General features: G+C 51.5%; 2 protein-coding genes across 2 annotated transcripts in view; one reads left to right on the plus strand and one right to left on the minus strand.

Annotated features, from left to right (window-relative positions):
- Positions 1-60: 60 nt before the first annotated feature.
- Positions 61-10,612, minus strand: PDAP1 (PDGFA associated protein 1). The gene is made up of 6 exons (XM_006889637.1): positions 10,600-10,612; positions 7,095-7,186; positions 4,638-4,745; positions 3,249-3,370; positions 1,172-1,323; positions 61-119 (listed from the first exon to the last, which is right to left on the minus strand). The coding sequence occupies exons 1-6, from the start codon at positions 10,610-10,612 to the stop codon at positions 61-63; spliced, it is 546 nt and encodes a 181-aa protein (XP_006889699.1).
- A 3,108-nt stretch (positions 10,613-13,720) lies between these two features.
- BUD31 (BUD31 homolog (S. cerevisiae)) overlaps positions 13,721-15,042 on the plus strand; it is a 7,821-nt gene continuing 6,499 nt past the window's right edge. Inside the window, exon 1 of the mRNA XM_006889638.1 lies at positions 13,721-13,829. Within this exon, the coding sequence (XP_006889700.1) occupies positions 13,736-13,829 (94 nt within the window). The 5' untranslated portion in view covers positions 13,721-13,735. The remainder of the gene's footprint in view (positions 13,830-15,042) is intronic.

Below are 15,042 nucleotides of genomic sequence, written 5' to 3' on the forward strand. Positions count from 1 at the left end.
GCACGCGGAGGTCCTGGCGTCACAGCCCGGGCCTGGTATCTCCTCTCCCCTTGACCACTGTTACTTGTTCAAGGACAGCGACTGCATTCGTTTTCCTGACAAAGTCGCATCGTCTTTTGCTGAGAAGGAAGGAAATGGTTAACATATTTTATGTTAAAATAAAAACACCCCAAGACTCCCTCAAGCACAGCCCCTTTCCATACACAGTGCTTTAGAGGACACCAAACCAAACCCTTGCGACCTGGTAGACAGACTAGATTGCTTCGTGAGATATCCAAGGCTGTGATAATCTGTCTCCCATGGGGAGGCGTGTGGGTCTGAACTACCGACCTCTTGGTCATTAGTCAAGCACTTCATCACTGTGCTACGAGGTTTCCTCTAGCCTGGCAGAAAACATCCCGTGTACTGAGCCCAAGGTCCAGGTGACCCCAGCTCTTCACAGGCAGGCAAGCTGGCCACCAACTCCAGCAGCTGTGCTCTCCAAGGTCCCCAGTGTGCCTCTACTGGACAAGAGGAACTATCAGCCCCCCTGGCAGGCCTCTGTAGACTGTTCTGCCACCTAAAGCCAGCACCGTTCAAACAATGCACAAGATGCCCTCCTGCTTGCAGCCTGTAAAGGAGAGGCGGGCTAATGTCCGGGTGGGTGGAAATGCCCCTAGGTAAGTGAACTCCCACTTCTGGGCGTGTTTCCTCATGAGCCAGTGAAGAGGCAGGGCGGCGGACCTCCCAGCTCCTCCTGACCACAGTGTAGAGAGGACCCAACACGGATAGAAGGTCCTGGGTCAATTCCTCCTATTAAGGAAACCATCACCCTCGCCAGCCAGAGCCTGGAGCAAGTGCCAGCACATGGGACAGGACACCAGGCCCCGTTATTTATACCCAGCCTAGCCAGCAGGCCTCACAAAGCCTGAACTCTCCAGGCTTCACAAGGAACCCTGCTGGAACTTTTCTAGCTTCACAGATCTACATAGACCCAACCACTCAGATCCTGCAGACAATGCTCTGAGGTTCCAAAGCCCATCTTGCTGCAGACCCTGCCACACCCTGGGAGTAAAGGCAGGAATGGCCACCCCTGCCTGACAGGGAGCTGCAGAAAACACAAGAGTTGCCACCACACACACAGCCCAGGCAGGCAGGGCGCTGGGCTTGGTCACTGGTGGTCAGGCCTTACCTTTCCGTTCCTCTTCTTTCTTTCTTGCAGCTTCTTCCCGCTGTTTCCGGATGATTGCCAGCCGGGCCAGGTCAGCCTTGGCCTGCTCTGTCTTCCCAGCTAAATGCATCTTCATGTAACGCTCCTTGGCTTTCTGCTTCTCGATCTCTTCTCTGTTTGGATAAGCTGGTGTCATACAGCTTCCCTACTGCTTAGCAGGGCTGCCAAGGACTTAACTTAGGGCCAAAGTGAGGAGGGAGGGCCAGGTTGCGTGAGGGGCCCTGGCTCCTGTGCGCCATCAGATGGCCGCTCACTAGACAAGTATGGCGGAGCCCAGAACTGGGTCCAGATGTGACCAAGGGAGGGCTCACTAGCATTCCCAGGTGAAAGACGACAAGGCTGGAGGTGAGCTCAGTGTTGCAACTGTCAGAGCCTGAGCCCATGAGGACACTGGCCGGCTGGGGACACGATTGGCATTTCATCACTAGAGCCTGATACCGTCATGGTGCAAAAGGGGATCAAGACCTCTGAACTGTGTATTCAGGAACGATGGCCTGGCCAAGAGGAATAGCACAGTCCATGAGGAAGACATGAGCAGGTGACCCCAGGCTATGGGTTACAGCCAGGGTCAGAAAGGACACATCTAATCCCAGGGTCAAAGATGGTCTGACACAGCAGCTGCAACAATGGGCTGAAAGGTCAGCAGTCTGAACTCATTAGCAGTTTTGTTGGGAGACAGGTGGGGCAGTCAGCTTCTGGAATGTTCCAGTGATGGAAACCCTCTGGGGCAATGCTAACCTGAACTCTGGGTTTTACGAGCTGGAATGGGAGTGGTGGGGTTTAATCTCTCTTCCACAGCCTACAGCTCAGTTTCAGCCAGAGCAGATCAGGTGTGCATGAGGGAGGCTGTTTCCAAAGGAGAACAACGGTGGGGCTGTGGAATGAAAAGCTAGTCTCTAGTCCAGGCAGGCGTTAGTCATCAACCCACCAGACCGAGGAAGTGGGGCTGCCACTCTGCTCTCCGCTCAGTGCCCATGTAAATCTGAGATTGAACTGGAGCTAGTGCCCCAAGGTCTTGAGGCAGCAAGGCCCCAACTGCACAAGACTTTCAACAGTCAAGAAGTCAAAGCGTGGAGGTGCCAGCCTGGCAGGAACCTGAGGGAATCCTGGTAGGGATGGGGCAAAAAACAAGGCATGTGAGCCTGGCTAGAAGAGAGCCCAGGGATGCTAGATGCCTGGGAGAGTGAGGACAAGCTATGCCCTAAAGATGAGGAAAACCCATCAGCCCCGCAGACCACCTAGGGATGGAGGTCAGAGTTAGGTGTCACTGAACTGGGTCTTCAGAGTTCCAAGGCCAACAGGCCCAGGAAGCATCTGGAACGATGAATAAGGCTTCCCAGGAAGGCTGTGCAGGTGTCCTAGGGAAGACCTGAGGGCCCGCAGTCGTGTTAGCAGTGACATGTCCACGAGGCACAGCTGCCAAGTGGCAATCTGGTGACACTAGATTGAGCCTTCTTGCTGGGAGAAGGCCAGTACCAGCCTAGGCTACTGGGGTTCTGGGGGCTCAATCCCAAGGGATGCTACATGAGAAAAAGGCCCTTGGTAGTCTGCATTTGCTCCAGTCTCGTGAGTATGCCCAGTCAGCACTGTTGACCACAAGGGCAGCACAGCTGGGAGATACCCCTCAATCCTAGCAGTCTTGTCAGATGAGAAACCCAAACACTCTCTGCAGCAGTCTGCAGCCTGCCGGGCCCCTAACAGCCATCAGAGGGCAGGGCACTGCCTGGAGAGGACTGACTGAGCAGGGCTTCAGTACTGGTTTCACCCTATTTGCACACAGTTCTCTGAGAGGCTGGGGCACTCAGAAGGAAAGGACCTAAGCTAACCTGCTTTGTGCCTGGGCCAGTGTCACCTAGTACAGCACTCAGGTCTTCATTCTCTCTGATTTAACTTCTATTGGTGAATCTCTGGAGGGAGAGGGGAAGAGGATAACACTTCCATAGGGTCTTTGGGGAATAATATGGAACATACTCTGAGTGAGGGGATCCCCCAGCTTCTAAGGACACACAATCCAGGTCACAAGCTCTCCAGCAGTTACCGTTCTCTCCTCGAGAGCTCCTTCGGCCCGTCCAGATCGAGCTGTGTGATCTTTTTAGTTGTCTGTGCCACCCGGTTGGGGTTCTCAATGTCGATGAGCCCTTCCACACCTTTGCGTTTTTGCTAGAATGGGACAAATACTGGCCGTTGGAGAGGCTGAGGTCCTGTGGAGGGCCAAGGCCACTCCCGTTCCCAGCACCCACCGTAACGCCTGGTTGGGAACATCTTTCTGCTCCCACCCCTGCCCGATAGGATGCTGGGCACAGGCCTCTCAGAGACAGCACCCAAGTCAAGGACCGCAGTGCAGTGCCAGCTGTGGTCAAACTAGCATCAAGGGGCAGGAGCCCAGCTTCAGAGATTGGCGTCAAGGCTCAGGGGTAACCATCCTGCCTGAGGTGAACCAGGAAGTAAATGGCAAATGAGAGACAAGCCCAAACCCAACTCACAAGCTCTCAGCCTAGGATACTAGTCCCCATATTCAAGGTCCGCCTCCAAAAGTATCTTCCATGAATCTTGTGCCTGTTCCATCGTAAGCCCTGCCCAGGGTGCGTCCTCATTATCAATGCCAATCCCACTCATTCTGGCTGAGGAGGCGGGAAAGGCAACCTCAGAATGAGCCACAAGGTACCACAGACAACGTGGGTTTCTGGTGAGATCCAAGAACCTGGAACCAACAGTACCCACTCCACAGGGGACGTTGAGGAAGGAACTAAAATATAACTGGTATAGTAGGTTTTATCAAAGTTGCAGGTGCTATGAGCCCTTAATTCCTTCTTAATCTACCAGGGAGATACTTCCAAAGGCCAACTGCCCTGACCATTTCAGAGCTGACCACTTCACCTGACAGAGCTCCGGACACCCAACTCTGATCCAGCTACACATTCACAGCTCTACTCTTACTCTTAGCATCACTGGAAAACACAAGCCATCCGGAGACCTCAGATGGCGGCTCCCCATATTCTCAGGCACCACCAATTCTTCTCTCCCTTGCAAACCTACCCCCAAGCTCAGCACACCTCAACAAGTCTATCCCTGAGCTACAGCTGAAGTCTGTCGAACTCATCCCCACTGTCACTCATAACATTTAGCACTGCTTGAGATTCTCTGTTTAGTTCTTCACTGTCTGGACCACCCACTGAACGTAAACCCTCACAAGCAAGAACCCTGCTGCTGTCCTTCATTTTTGAGCCTGAGGGAGCTCTGGTGCCCTAGTGGCAAGAAGCTGCACTGCAATCCCAGAGGTACGCAGTGCAATCCCCTCCTGTACCAGTCAGATCCAGTCTGACAGCACACATACAAAAAAATTAAATAAATAAATAATCAATCATTGGGCCTGGTGATAACTATGACTCAGGAGAAGTCTGTGGATGGTTAAGTCTACACCCAGTACCTGGTAGTCATCATCATCCTCTTCGCTCTCGTCTGAGTCTAGAGATTTCTTCTCCTTCTTGGGGTCACCTGCAGCTCCATCCCCACCTTCTTCTTGTTCCTCTTCTTCCTGTTTCAGACATGGACAATCTGCAGAATCAGAAATAAATAGCAAACCCACAAGACTGCAACCTGCCCCTATTCCCTTCAGACTGTGGAGCTGAGAAATCCTTGGAAGGGTCTTGCTCTAGCACTGTGGCCCTGGGAGGCAGGAAGCCTCTGAACTCACTCCAGGCTTGAGGGCTACTCACAGTCCAGCAGGGCCCTGGGCTGTTGGTGCAGGGCTGAGAACAGCCTGGGAGAAGGTCTTCTCTGTAGCAGGACTCAGCTGAGCAGCGGGAAGTCAGAGCTGCTCAGCTCGCCTCCTGCCCCCCATCCAGTGCTACCCTGGAACAATATGCTGAATTCTTCACGCTCTGCTGGCAAATCTTCCTCTCCTTGCCACTTGCACAGAGGGGCCAGCCACCTGGCATGACCTGGAAGCTACCTCACCACATGGCTTCCCTCCACTTTTCTTGCCTCTCATAGAAACTTTGTGCTGTTCTCCTAGTTGTCACTGCTCTGCTCATTCTCCCTCGTTCCTGTCACTGCTGTTCAGAGCACCAGCCCACTGTCCTCCACGAGGCCCTCCTGGCATGGTGTGGCCTCTGCTTTCCCGAACTGCTCATTTGTCTGTTTTACCTGTGCCTTTATCCAAGCACAGAGCTACTGAATAGCAGGTACATGAGCATCAACAATGTCAGAAACATCCCTTGGAGAGACAGATGCTTTTCACCACCCTTTCTCGCCAAAGTTTTATAAGTTCCACCACATGATGGGGTAGAACTATACCAATGAAGCCTGTTGCTCACACCAAGAGGGCTGGAAAGCTTGCTAATAAAGCAAATCAGGTGCCTGGGACCCTTGCGGGAGTCGGACTATACAAACAAGGTCATTGGAACCTTAACAAGGGATTGATCCATTCTGCTGTCCCATCAGACTTAAAATGATACATCCCAGAGAGCTCTGGTGGCCTAGTGGTAAGGGGCTGCAACTACAATCCCAGAGGCGCATGGTTCGAATCCACCAGATGCTCTGCCGGGAAAGGAGGGACAATCTCCTCCTGTACCAGTCAGATCTGATTTGAGGGTACACTCACACAAAAATAATAACATTAAAAAAAAAAAATGATACATCCCAGAGGTAGGCAGAGGTGATGCCTACTATCAAGCAGGGTGCATATTTTGGATCTAGGGACCTAGTACTGAGAACCATCTGGATTCAGAGGATAGAGAGCTGTAACACTGGAGACAGCAAGAAACCACTTTAGAAACAGTCACAGCAAAACAGGAAGCTGGTAGGGACAGCAGAGCGGAATTCCAGGCCCACAAAGCAAGAAAGTCTAGTGCCTCTGGGTCAGAACCCTGCTGGTGGAACACGGTGCCTCCTGGCACTTGTCACTGAAGCTATGCTTGGCAAACTATTGAGCAAGAGAGCTGAAGACCTTTGGGCACGAGACTTGGTGACAGAGTGTAGTGCCTCTGGGCACTTACTGGTGGAACAAGAAAGTTTTATCACACTTACCCTGGCAGGAGAGAGGCCATGAAATTGTTTTGACAGAAGAAACTGTCCCGAGCCTTCTTTGATCCTGAATTTAGTATGTTACCTCCCTAATAAACCCCATGATCACAAGTATTGTGCGTAGTTTTGTGCAGCTATAGCAATGAATTATCAAACCCAGACGTGAAGTAGCGAGTGCCATGGGAGTGACGCTGGTGTCAGATCTGGTAAAAGGTTGAAGGTGGAGGTATGTCTGATGTCCACCTTGGGAATTATCAGTCCTGGTCTGATGCTGACCTTGAATCTCCTTCCCCTTGTGAAGGAGGCAGCTGGACACCATACCATTCTTACACAGCCCGTGTCCCAACGATAGGCTGGACCAGAGTGGAGGGGATTCTACATCAGTCGAGGTCAGGTGAAGGAAAGATGGAGCACCAGTGAGCTAGTCAGTGCCGAGGTATGAACTGCTCTCTGCCTGTCTGGAGTGCAGTCAGGCAGGCAGCATGTCCTGCTGGGTCTAGCAGGCAGTCCTGTGTGGCTGGAGCAGACAAGTAGGGGTGCCAGGAGCTAAAGCCATAGGGATGAGGTTGGGTGCAGGCCTGACAGAACAAGAATCTGGTAGGCAGGAACTTACATCCTATTCTGTTCCCAACCAGATCACAGGACCAAGCCCTGGTCTACTGGAGTGCCATCTGCCAAGTAAACCAAGCTCCTGCGTCACTTCAGTCACAGGCTGGCTCCTGACCTGCAGCTAGTGGTTCTGGGACAATTGCCTGCTGTTCAGTGCCCCCAGGATAGGTGGCACTTTTCTGGTCTTTCTGGAACCATAGATAGGGCTCACATGGGGCCACCAGGGTGACCGAGATAGACATGTACTCACCCTGGCCTTCTGCTTCTCAGCCTGCAGCTGCGCGTCGATCTCCTCTGGGCTCGTGTACTGCCGTGCCCGGCCTTTATGGCCACCTTTCCTCCCTGTGCAAGACCGACGTTTAGGATGCAAGAGGGAGGCACAGCATCCTGTGTCCCGTGTGTGCTAGTCTCACCAAGCACCACCCAAAACCTCCACCACTGCCTCCTCCATACGTACAAAGGGACAAAAAACAATGTGTGACCATCCTGCACCAAAATGGAGGATGCAGGCTGCCACAAAGGGGATCATAAAAGGGGTGAGCACAAGGGAAGAGACAGAGCATGAAGCAACTGGCTAAATCCTAACAGAGTGGGCTCCAGGACAATCACCAGGATATGCATCATTTATAACCTAATGCTACCACAATGCTTTTTACTCGGAATGCTGTCAGTACCAACCTATGGAAGAAGTTCTGGTGGCTGCCAACCAAAACATCAGTGGTTTGAACACACTAGTTGTTTATGGAGAAACATGAGGCATCTGTTTCTGCAAAGATTTACAACCGTGGAAACTACCCTGTCCTAATAGGGTAACTATGATCCAGAACAACTCAATGGCTGCAGCTGGATTACAACCATATGGTGGAGTAACTGGAAATGTAAGAGCAAAGCAACAGGGTGATGAGCATTGGTTTGATGCTCAACTCTGCCATGGACCAGCTTTATAACCCTGGGTAGGTTTCTTAACCTCTCAGGCTTGGTTCCCCATGGGGGTGCCAGGACAGTGGGGGAGGGAGCAGGTGTAAGTTGATGGAACAGTGCCTGACACTGGATAAGCACTGCAGAAGTGCCACTATGATTATCAGTTTTCTCTCTAATTCATTATTAAGTAGGAGGGAAAACACACTGGACACAATCAATTAGACTGAAGTGCCAGGGTTTATATGAAAAACTTTTTATTTCTTTAAGGATATATGGTATACAGAGGGCACCCTGGCAGGGGGTAAATGAGGAACAAAACCTTTAAATCTTCGTTTTGGTCAGAGGAAACTGAAGGGAATATAGCTCAGGTTCAACTCCTGGCCGTGTGCAGCTCCCACTCATCTTTGAGTGAATGGTGGGTTATTATGATGCTAAGCTGGCTTTAGTAGAGTTTCCATCTGATTCTAGAAAGAAAGACCTGGAGCTCTGGTGGCCTAGTGGTAAGGAGCTGCAACTACAATCCCAGAGGCGCACAGTTCGAATCCACTAGATGCTCTGCTGGGGAAGAAGGGACAATCTCCTTCTGTACGAGTCATATCTGATTTGACGGTACACTCACACAAAAATAGTAAAATAAAAATTAAAAAAAAAAAGTTCATGTTTTTTTTTTTTAAAAAAGAAAGGAAGACCTGGAGATCTGCTTCCCAAAACCAACTGATAAAAACTATGGATCCGATGGTCTGAATTATGGAGATGCTGTAGAACCAGGCAGCATTTCATTCCGTCAGGCATGGTGCTACCATGAGTCGGAGGACCAGTTGTCAGCAGTTACCAACGAGCAGTCTACACGGGAGACTGACAGCTTTAGAGAGTCTCTGTTTTACAGACTGACTCTCCAGGGGCCTGGGACACATCATCTGCGCCAGCTTTGGGCAGGATGTTCTCTGCTGGCTCTGGAGGGTCCTGTGGTCACTGTGGCCTGATGCCCACCACAGGATTACTCCTGGAAATTGAGGACCACCTCATTTCCAGCCTGATCCTCCCCTGAGCAGAGACTCAATAATTAGACAGCCCAAGCTCAGGCCTCCAGGGAGAGCAGCAAAGACGCTGCTTCCTCTGATTCTTAGACAGCAGCTGTGGAGCCGTAATTGGGCTGCTGCAGACCACGCCACCCACTTTTAATGATTACCTGGTCTCCCAAGGGTTCTCAGCCTACACTCATTACAGTTCTTTTGTGAGGGATCACACTTGCTGTTTTAAAAAAAAAAAAAAAACACCCTCACCAACACCCTCTCTCACCCTCTTAAAATTCCAGGCAACAGGAACTCCTCAAAACTGCTTACTATAGGCTCTCCTCCGCACACCTGCCCCTTAGCCTGCTTTACAGGAATTTTCACAGTCAGTTCTCCAAGCTTGGGGAAAAAAGGCATCTTGCTTAACATAATGGAGACAACTTAGACCTAGGCACGTGTTTAACCTTACACTTGTAAGCCACCACCTTTCTGTTTCCTAAGGTCCCTGGGTCTAACACTTGTGCCCAATTGACCAAAAGGCTGGTGGTTTGAATTTGTCAGTGGTGGGCACACCTGGCGACTGGCATCTGTGACGATTACAGCACAGTGAAACCCCAGGACAGCCTGACACAGCTACTCTTGGGGGGGTGAGGTGGGGGCGTCACTGGATTTGAACAACTCAACAAGCAGTTAATGACAACCAAGCTCCCCACGAGCCAGAAGACTCCAAAGTCACCTGATCGTGAATGTGTACTTAAAATCGTGTCATTGAACCAGGAGTTTCTACTAAATATTATGTAATGGTAAGTTCCAATCTTAGTCCTTTAACAGAGGATGACACGGAAGGATGAAGAGGAGACAGGGCTTCGCTGAGCCCCAGGATTGATCAGCAGAGAGAGAGCCAAACGAGGAGCCACTGGCCCCGAGTCCACTCCGAGGCACGGCCACCCAGGGGACAGAGGACCGCCCCACGGGGGTCCCCAAGGCTTTGCACCTTCACGCAGGCAGCAGCCCGCTTCATCAGCAGAGCCAGGCCCGCAGGCAGGTGCACCTCTCAACCCAGGTGACTGATGGCCGCAGCTCCAGGTGGGCTGCTGGGCGCACTGTCCCCACCGTGACACACAGCTACCAGGAATAACCCGACACCTGCTCCCGTTTGATCGCTTCCCACCCCATCTCAATTCTCCAAGGAAAGGATCATTATAATAACTGCATTAAGCCGGCTGCGTCCAACGCTGGGACTCGAACCCGGGGCCGACCCGCTCGCAGGGCAAAGGGGACAGGATGGATGGCCGTCTCCGACATACGGAGCCAGGCGTCGGTCCCTCCAACAGCGGTTAAAGCCTGCGGGGCCCTCCAAAGGCGCCAGACGTGGGATCGGGCGCGCCGACTCCCCGGGCAGCCCACGAGCGGGGAGGGGAACCGGAGGACACCCAGGCCGGACGGAGGCCGCGGCCAGACAGGGCCCACGTTTCCCACGCGAGGCCGGCGGGCCCGACGGCATTCGAGACGCGGTGACTCAGTCCGCGCCCAGCCTCGAAGCCGGGAGAACCTTCAGCACCCCCAGACTTGAAGAGAGGCACGCCGCGAACCCGGCCCCCCGAGACAGGCGGTTCCAGGACCCCTGAACCCCTCAGCCTGAGGGAGTGGCTCCAGGCCACTGCGGTCCTCAGCCTGTCCATCGGACAGCTGGCCGCCGAAGGCCAGCGCTGGTCCGAGGACGCCCACCCTCTACGAGATACTCGCGGCTTAAGGGGACAGCGAGAGCGGGGGCTCTGGCTGCCCCTCGAGGCCACCGGGCCACGCGCGCCAGCCCCTCACCTCCTTTAGGCATCGCGGCTCCAGTAGGTGCTGCGGAGGCGCCTCGAGATGACACCGGAACCGGAAGCTCCTCGGGCTCGATTCTTTCCGCCCGGAGCAGGGCCCTACCCCACCCCACCGCCGCCGCAGCCGCGAGGACCGGCACCTAGGCGAGGTCCCCACAAGCAGAGGGGCTGCCTCGCGCGCCGCCTGAAAAGGGCTTGTTCACGCGCTGCCGGGCACCAGAGCACCATCCCCTGTAGTCTTGCTCGGGGAAACGCGTGTCCTTACAGCCACCAGTCCTAGGAGTGAGATGCAGAGCTAAAGCGGCGGTGGAATTTTATACAGGCAATCTCTGTGGACGCCTAAGTTGACGCAACCTCCGTACGCGGTGGGGCGGGGCCCGCGGGGACCACCTCCTGAAACAATCACGTCCGACGCAGGAGCGGTCAGTAGGGAAGTGGCGGCAGAGGGAGGCTGACCGCTGGGTAAGTGTTTGGGTCTCTTTTTCACGGGTTTGCTCAGGGATGGGCAGCCTGCACCTGTTCAGCGAGCGATCCGAGCAACTAGACTGGGATGGGCCGGGCTGCTGTACCGGAAGGCCCGAGTGAGTTTCCGGGAGGAGGCACCTGTGCCTTTGTTTCTTTTGCTGTTAGGAGAATGGCATGTCTAGGGGTTCAGTGGTTTCTAGGTCTCTTTTTTGCGCCATTTTCTCTACCAAAGACTTGGCTATCTATATACTCCTTGTTCTTCTAAGTTCGTTTCTGGTGCAGTCTTTCCCTTGAACCTTGTCTAGAGTCCGAGTTGCATCGTCTTCTCTTTCTTCTGAGCGCCGTTCCGTTCCATCGTCCCTCGAGCCCTCCTAAGGGGGTAGTATCATGTATGCTGGTTGTCACCTCTTTTTCTGGACCCAGTTACCTCGTATCTGTCACCTCCCCCGAGAGGTCTTCTCTGGTTCCCACCCTGGACCAGAGCCCTCCGAATTTCCTCTAACCGCACAGGGATCCTTTTCTTGTCACTGGCTGTATGGATGCGCTGCCAAACCATCCTCTGTCGTTTCACGCGTGGAGGTCAGTGCAAAGAGTGCGGACCCTGCCAATTTGCAGCTGTGTGGACCTCTTAAAGTGAGATTCTTCTTTTCTGTGATAACTCTGGAGACTTTGTGAAAAGAGGGAATATGTGGAGGAGTATTTTGTAAGGCCAGCCACCTTTCAGAAGATGGTACTGGATGGATTTGTGGGAGATGCGTCTGTTGTTCTGAAAGGTCCTAGGTGATTGTCCTACATTCTTTTTGCCAGCGAGGAGGAAGTGCATTGTAGTGCAGAGTAGCAAAGCACTTTGCGTTTGTATTTGGACTGGTTTATTGCCATCAATTCTGACGTCATTCTTATTCAAGAAGAATTGATGCTTTGGAACTGTGGTGTTGGAGAAGAGCACTGAACATCCCATGGATGTCCAAACGCACAACCAAATATGTCTTGGAGAGAGTCCAGCCGGAGTGCTCTCTGGAGGCAAGAATGATGAGGCCTTGTCTTACATACTTTGGCCATCTTGCTAGGAGGTGCTGTTCCTTGGAGAGGGACATGATGCTTGGAAGGGTGAAGGGTCTGCGAAGAAGAGGAAGACCCTCAACCAGGTGGATTGACAGGGTGACTGCCACAGTGGGCTGCAATGTGTCAGGAAGTAGGAGGATGGCACAAGATAGGACAGGGTTCAGATCTGTTGTTCATAGGATCATTGTGAATCATACTCGGCTTGACAGCACCTAGCAACAATGGCACGGGCTGTCTATGAATTATTTTGGAGTAACGTGTTTTTAGGTCTGTAAGGGGCACAGCAATCAGCTAATCCACTCCTTTGCTGTCCTTTTCAGATGAGGGGACTGAGAACCAGCGTGTTAAAGTGACTGCCCCAAAGACACAAGTACAGGGTAGAGTGGAACAAGAATCCTTGCCTGTAACTCCAGAATCCAGACGTCTTCCCCTTATACTCTTCGGAAGCAGATTTTAAGGTGCTTTGGTTTGTATTTTTTTTTTCTGTCTTTTTTTCTTTTTAAATATTTGTTCTCCTAGACCCCTCTCCTAGTCTGTGCCTCCTGCTAGATACTTACCTTTTGGAGGGCATAGGCTGTGTCTTACTCATCTCCCACTGGGCCAGGCTCATAGTTGGTGTCACTGATAAAAACCCACATTTATTAAGCTGTAGCCTTCAATATGGCTTGAAGTACAATGTCAAGAAAACAAAGATTGTCACTTCTGGGCTGATTGGCAGCATCATGATAGATGGTGACGAGATTGAGATTGTTAACAGCTTTAGTTTGTTTGGCTCCATAATGAACACACTTGGCACCAGCAGCCAGGAAATTAAAAGATGTATTTCATTGGGATAGACTGCTGTTTGAGACCTCTACAAAGTACTGAAGAGCAACGATTTTCAGTCTGGAGAGTAAGGTGAGCCTGACACAGGCCATGGTCTTTGCAGTCATGTGGTATGCATCAGAAAGCTGGACTATAACTAGGGATGATAGAAGAAGAATTGAAGCCTTTGAGCTGTGGTGTTGGAGAAGAGAATTAGAATTGAATGTACCATGGACTGGTAAGAGAACAAACAAGTTCATCCTGGAGAAGGTGAAACCAGGCTGCTCCTTGGTGGCAAGGATTCTGAAGCTTTGTCTTATATACTGTGGACAGGCTGCAAAGAGGAACTAGTCCTTGGAGAGGGACAGCGCAGGAGAGGAAGACCCTTGATGAGATGGACTGATTCCATCACTGGGGTAATGGGGGTAGAGACAATAAGATTGGCACAAGATAGAGCAGGGTTTAGGGCTGTTGTACATAGGGTCGCTGTGAGTTGCGGCAGCTCGGCACATAACAACACAATGTACCAGGCATTTTTAATAATATAATTTTCACAATACTCTTATCATCTTACAGATGAGGAGAAGGCTAAAAGATTTTAATAAGGTTTTGAAGGTCACAGCAGCACAGTTAGGTTTTGAACCCAGACAGTCTGAATGCTGAACCTTTTCCAGTAGCTACCACGCTGCAGCTATCGCTCAGAGGTAGCTGTGTGCCACAGAGGTGAAAGTCAGTCAGGATCTGAGATTAAAAATCAATTCACTTCCTGTTTTTTTCCTCCCTAGATCTTGTGAACAGAAATGCCAAAAGTCAAAAGGAGCCGGAAAGCTCCCCCAGATGGTTGGGAGTTGATTGAACCAACGTTAGATGAATTGGATCAAAAGATGAGAGAAGGTGAGTTCGAGAGCGCTTGGGTCCAGGGAGCTCTGGTGGCCTAGAGGTAAGAAGCAGCACCGTAATTCCAAAGACACGTGGTTTAAATCCGCTAACTGCTCTGCAGAAGGATGAGCAGTCGCCTCCTATGCAGTTTCCTGCCTCTGAAAACCCAGTAGAGGGTCAGCAATGAGTAAGGTCTAACTTTATGATACACAGGACCTGCAGCGGCGGTCACAGGCAGAAGTGCCTCCAGGGGTCAGGCAGATACAGACGTGTGAGTCAGAAGAGGCTGCAGCGCGGGCTCCCCACAGGGACACATCTTGTGTGTTTATTAACACCAGGCCCCGATCCTTTGCTGTCACGTTGGTGTTGACGCATGGTGTTTCTGTGCATTTTGGAGTTGAATTGCTCCATAGAATGTTCATGGGCGTAATCTTTATGGAAACAGATTTCCAGGTACTTTGTTTTTCTTCACAGCAAGGCTGGGTGTTTTCACACTGCCAGGCTTTAGTTCTGTGTTGTTCTTGCTCCTGTATTATGTACAAGAGGATGAACCACTGCCCAGTCATGCCCCGTCCGCACAGCTGCTGTAGCCACTGAGGTCCTTTTCTTTCTTGATTGTCCTCTTTCCATCACCAAGCATGGTGTACCCCTCCCAGTAATGGGCTCGAAGTACGTGAGACCAAGTCTCGTCACCCTTACTTCCAGGAAACATGCTGGCTTCACTTGTTCTAATAGAGATTGGGATTTTGGCAATCCATGGAATTATTCAGTGTTTTTTGCCAACACCACAGTTCAAGGGCATCACTTCTTCATTGGTCATCAGTCTTCATTGTTCTATTTTCACATATATATGTGTTAATTAAAAGTAGCAGATGCATGCCAGCCCTCAGACATCCTTACTCGATTTTTTCCCTGGCAGTGTTTGATTTCCTGACCGCTGCTTTCATGGCCATTGAGTGTGGATCCAATGGGGATCCTTAAACAACTTCAGCATTTTCTCCATGTCTCACAGAACTACTTACTGGTCAGCTGTGAGGTTTTGGTTTGCTTTATGTTGAGGTGGAATCTTTAATGAACACGTTTGGGCTTTAGGTTAGTAGCCAGTTGCAAATTATTTGTGCTACCCAGGCACCTCTGTTCACTTAGTTGCAGTCAAGTTGACTCCAGCTCAGTGACGTATGTATGACAAATGGAAGCTGCCAGATCATGCACCATCCTCCCAGTCTAC

This window comes from Elephantulus edwardii, unplaced genomic scaffold, assembly GCF_000299155.1.
Source record: "Elephantulus edwardii isolate Elephantulus edwardi_28Jun2011 unplaced genomic scaffold, EleEdw1.0 scaffold00080, whole genome shotgun sequence".
Lineage (NCBI taxonomy): Eukaryota > Metazoa > Chordata > Mammalia > Macroscelidea > Macroscelididae > Elephantulus > Elephantulus edwardii.

Coding starts and splice junctions, on each gene's coding strand:
- PDAP1 (XM_006889637.1), bottom strand. Junction 4,746..7,094: donor CTGAGAAGCAGAAGGCCAGG/GTGAGTACATGT, acceptor TGTCTGAAACAG/GAAGAAGAGGAACAAGAAGA. Junction 1,324..3,248: donor GAGCTCTCGAGGAGAGAACG/GTAACTGCTGGA, acceptor TTATCCAAACAG/AGAAGAGATCGAGAAGCAGA.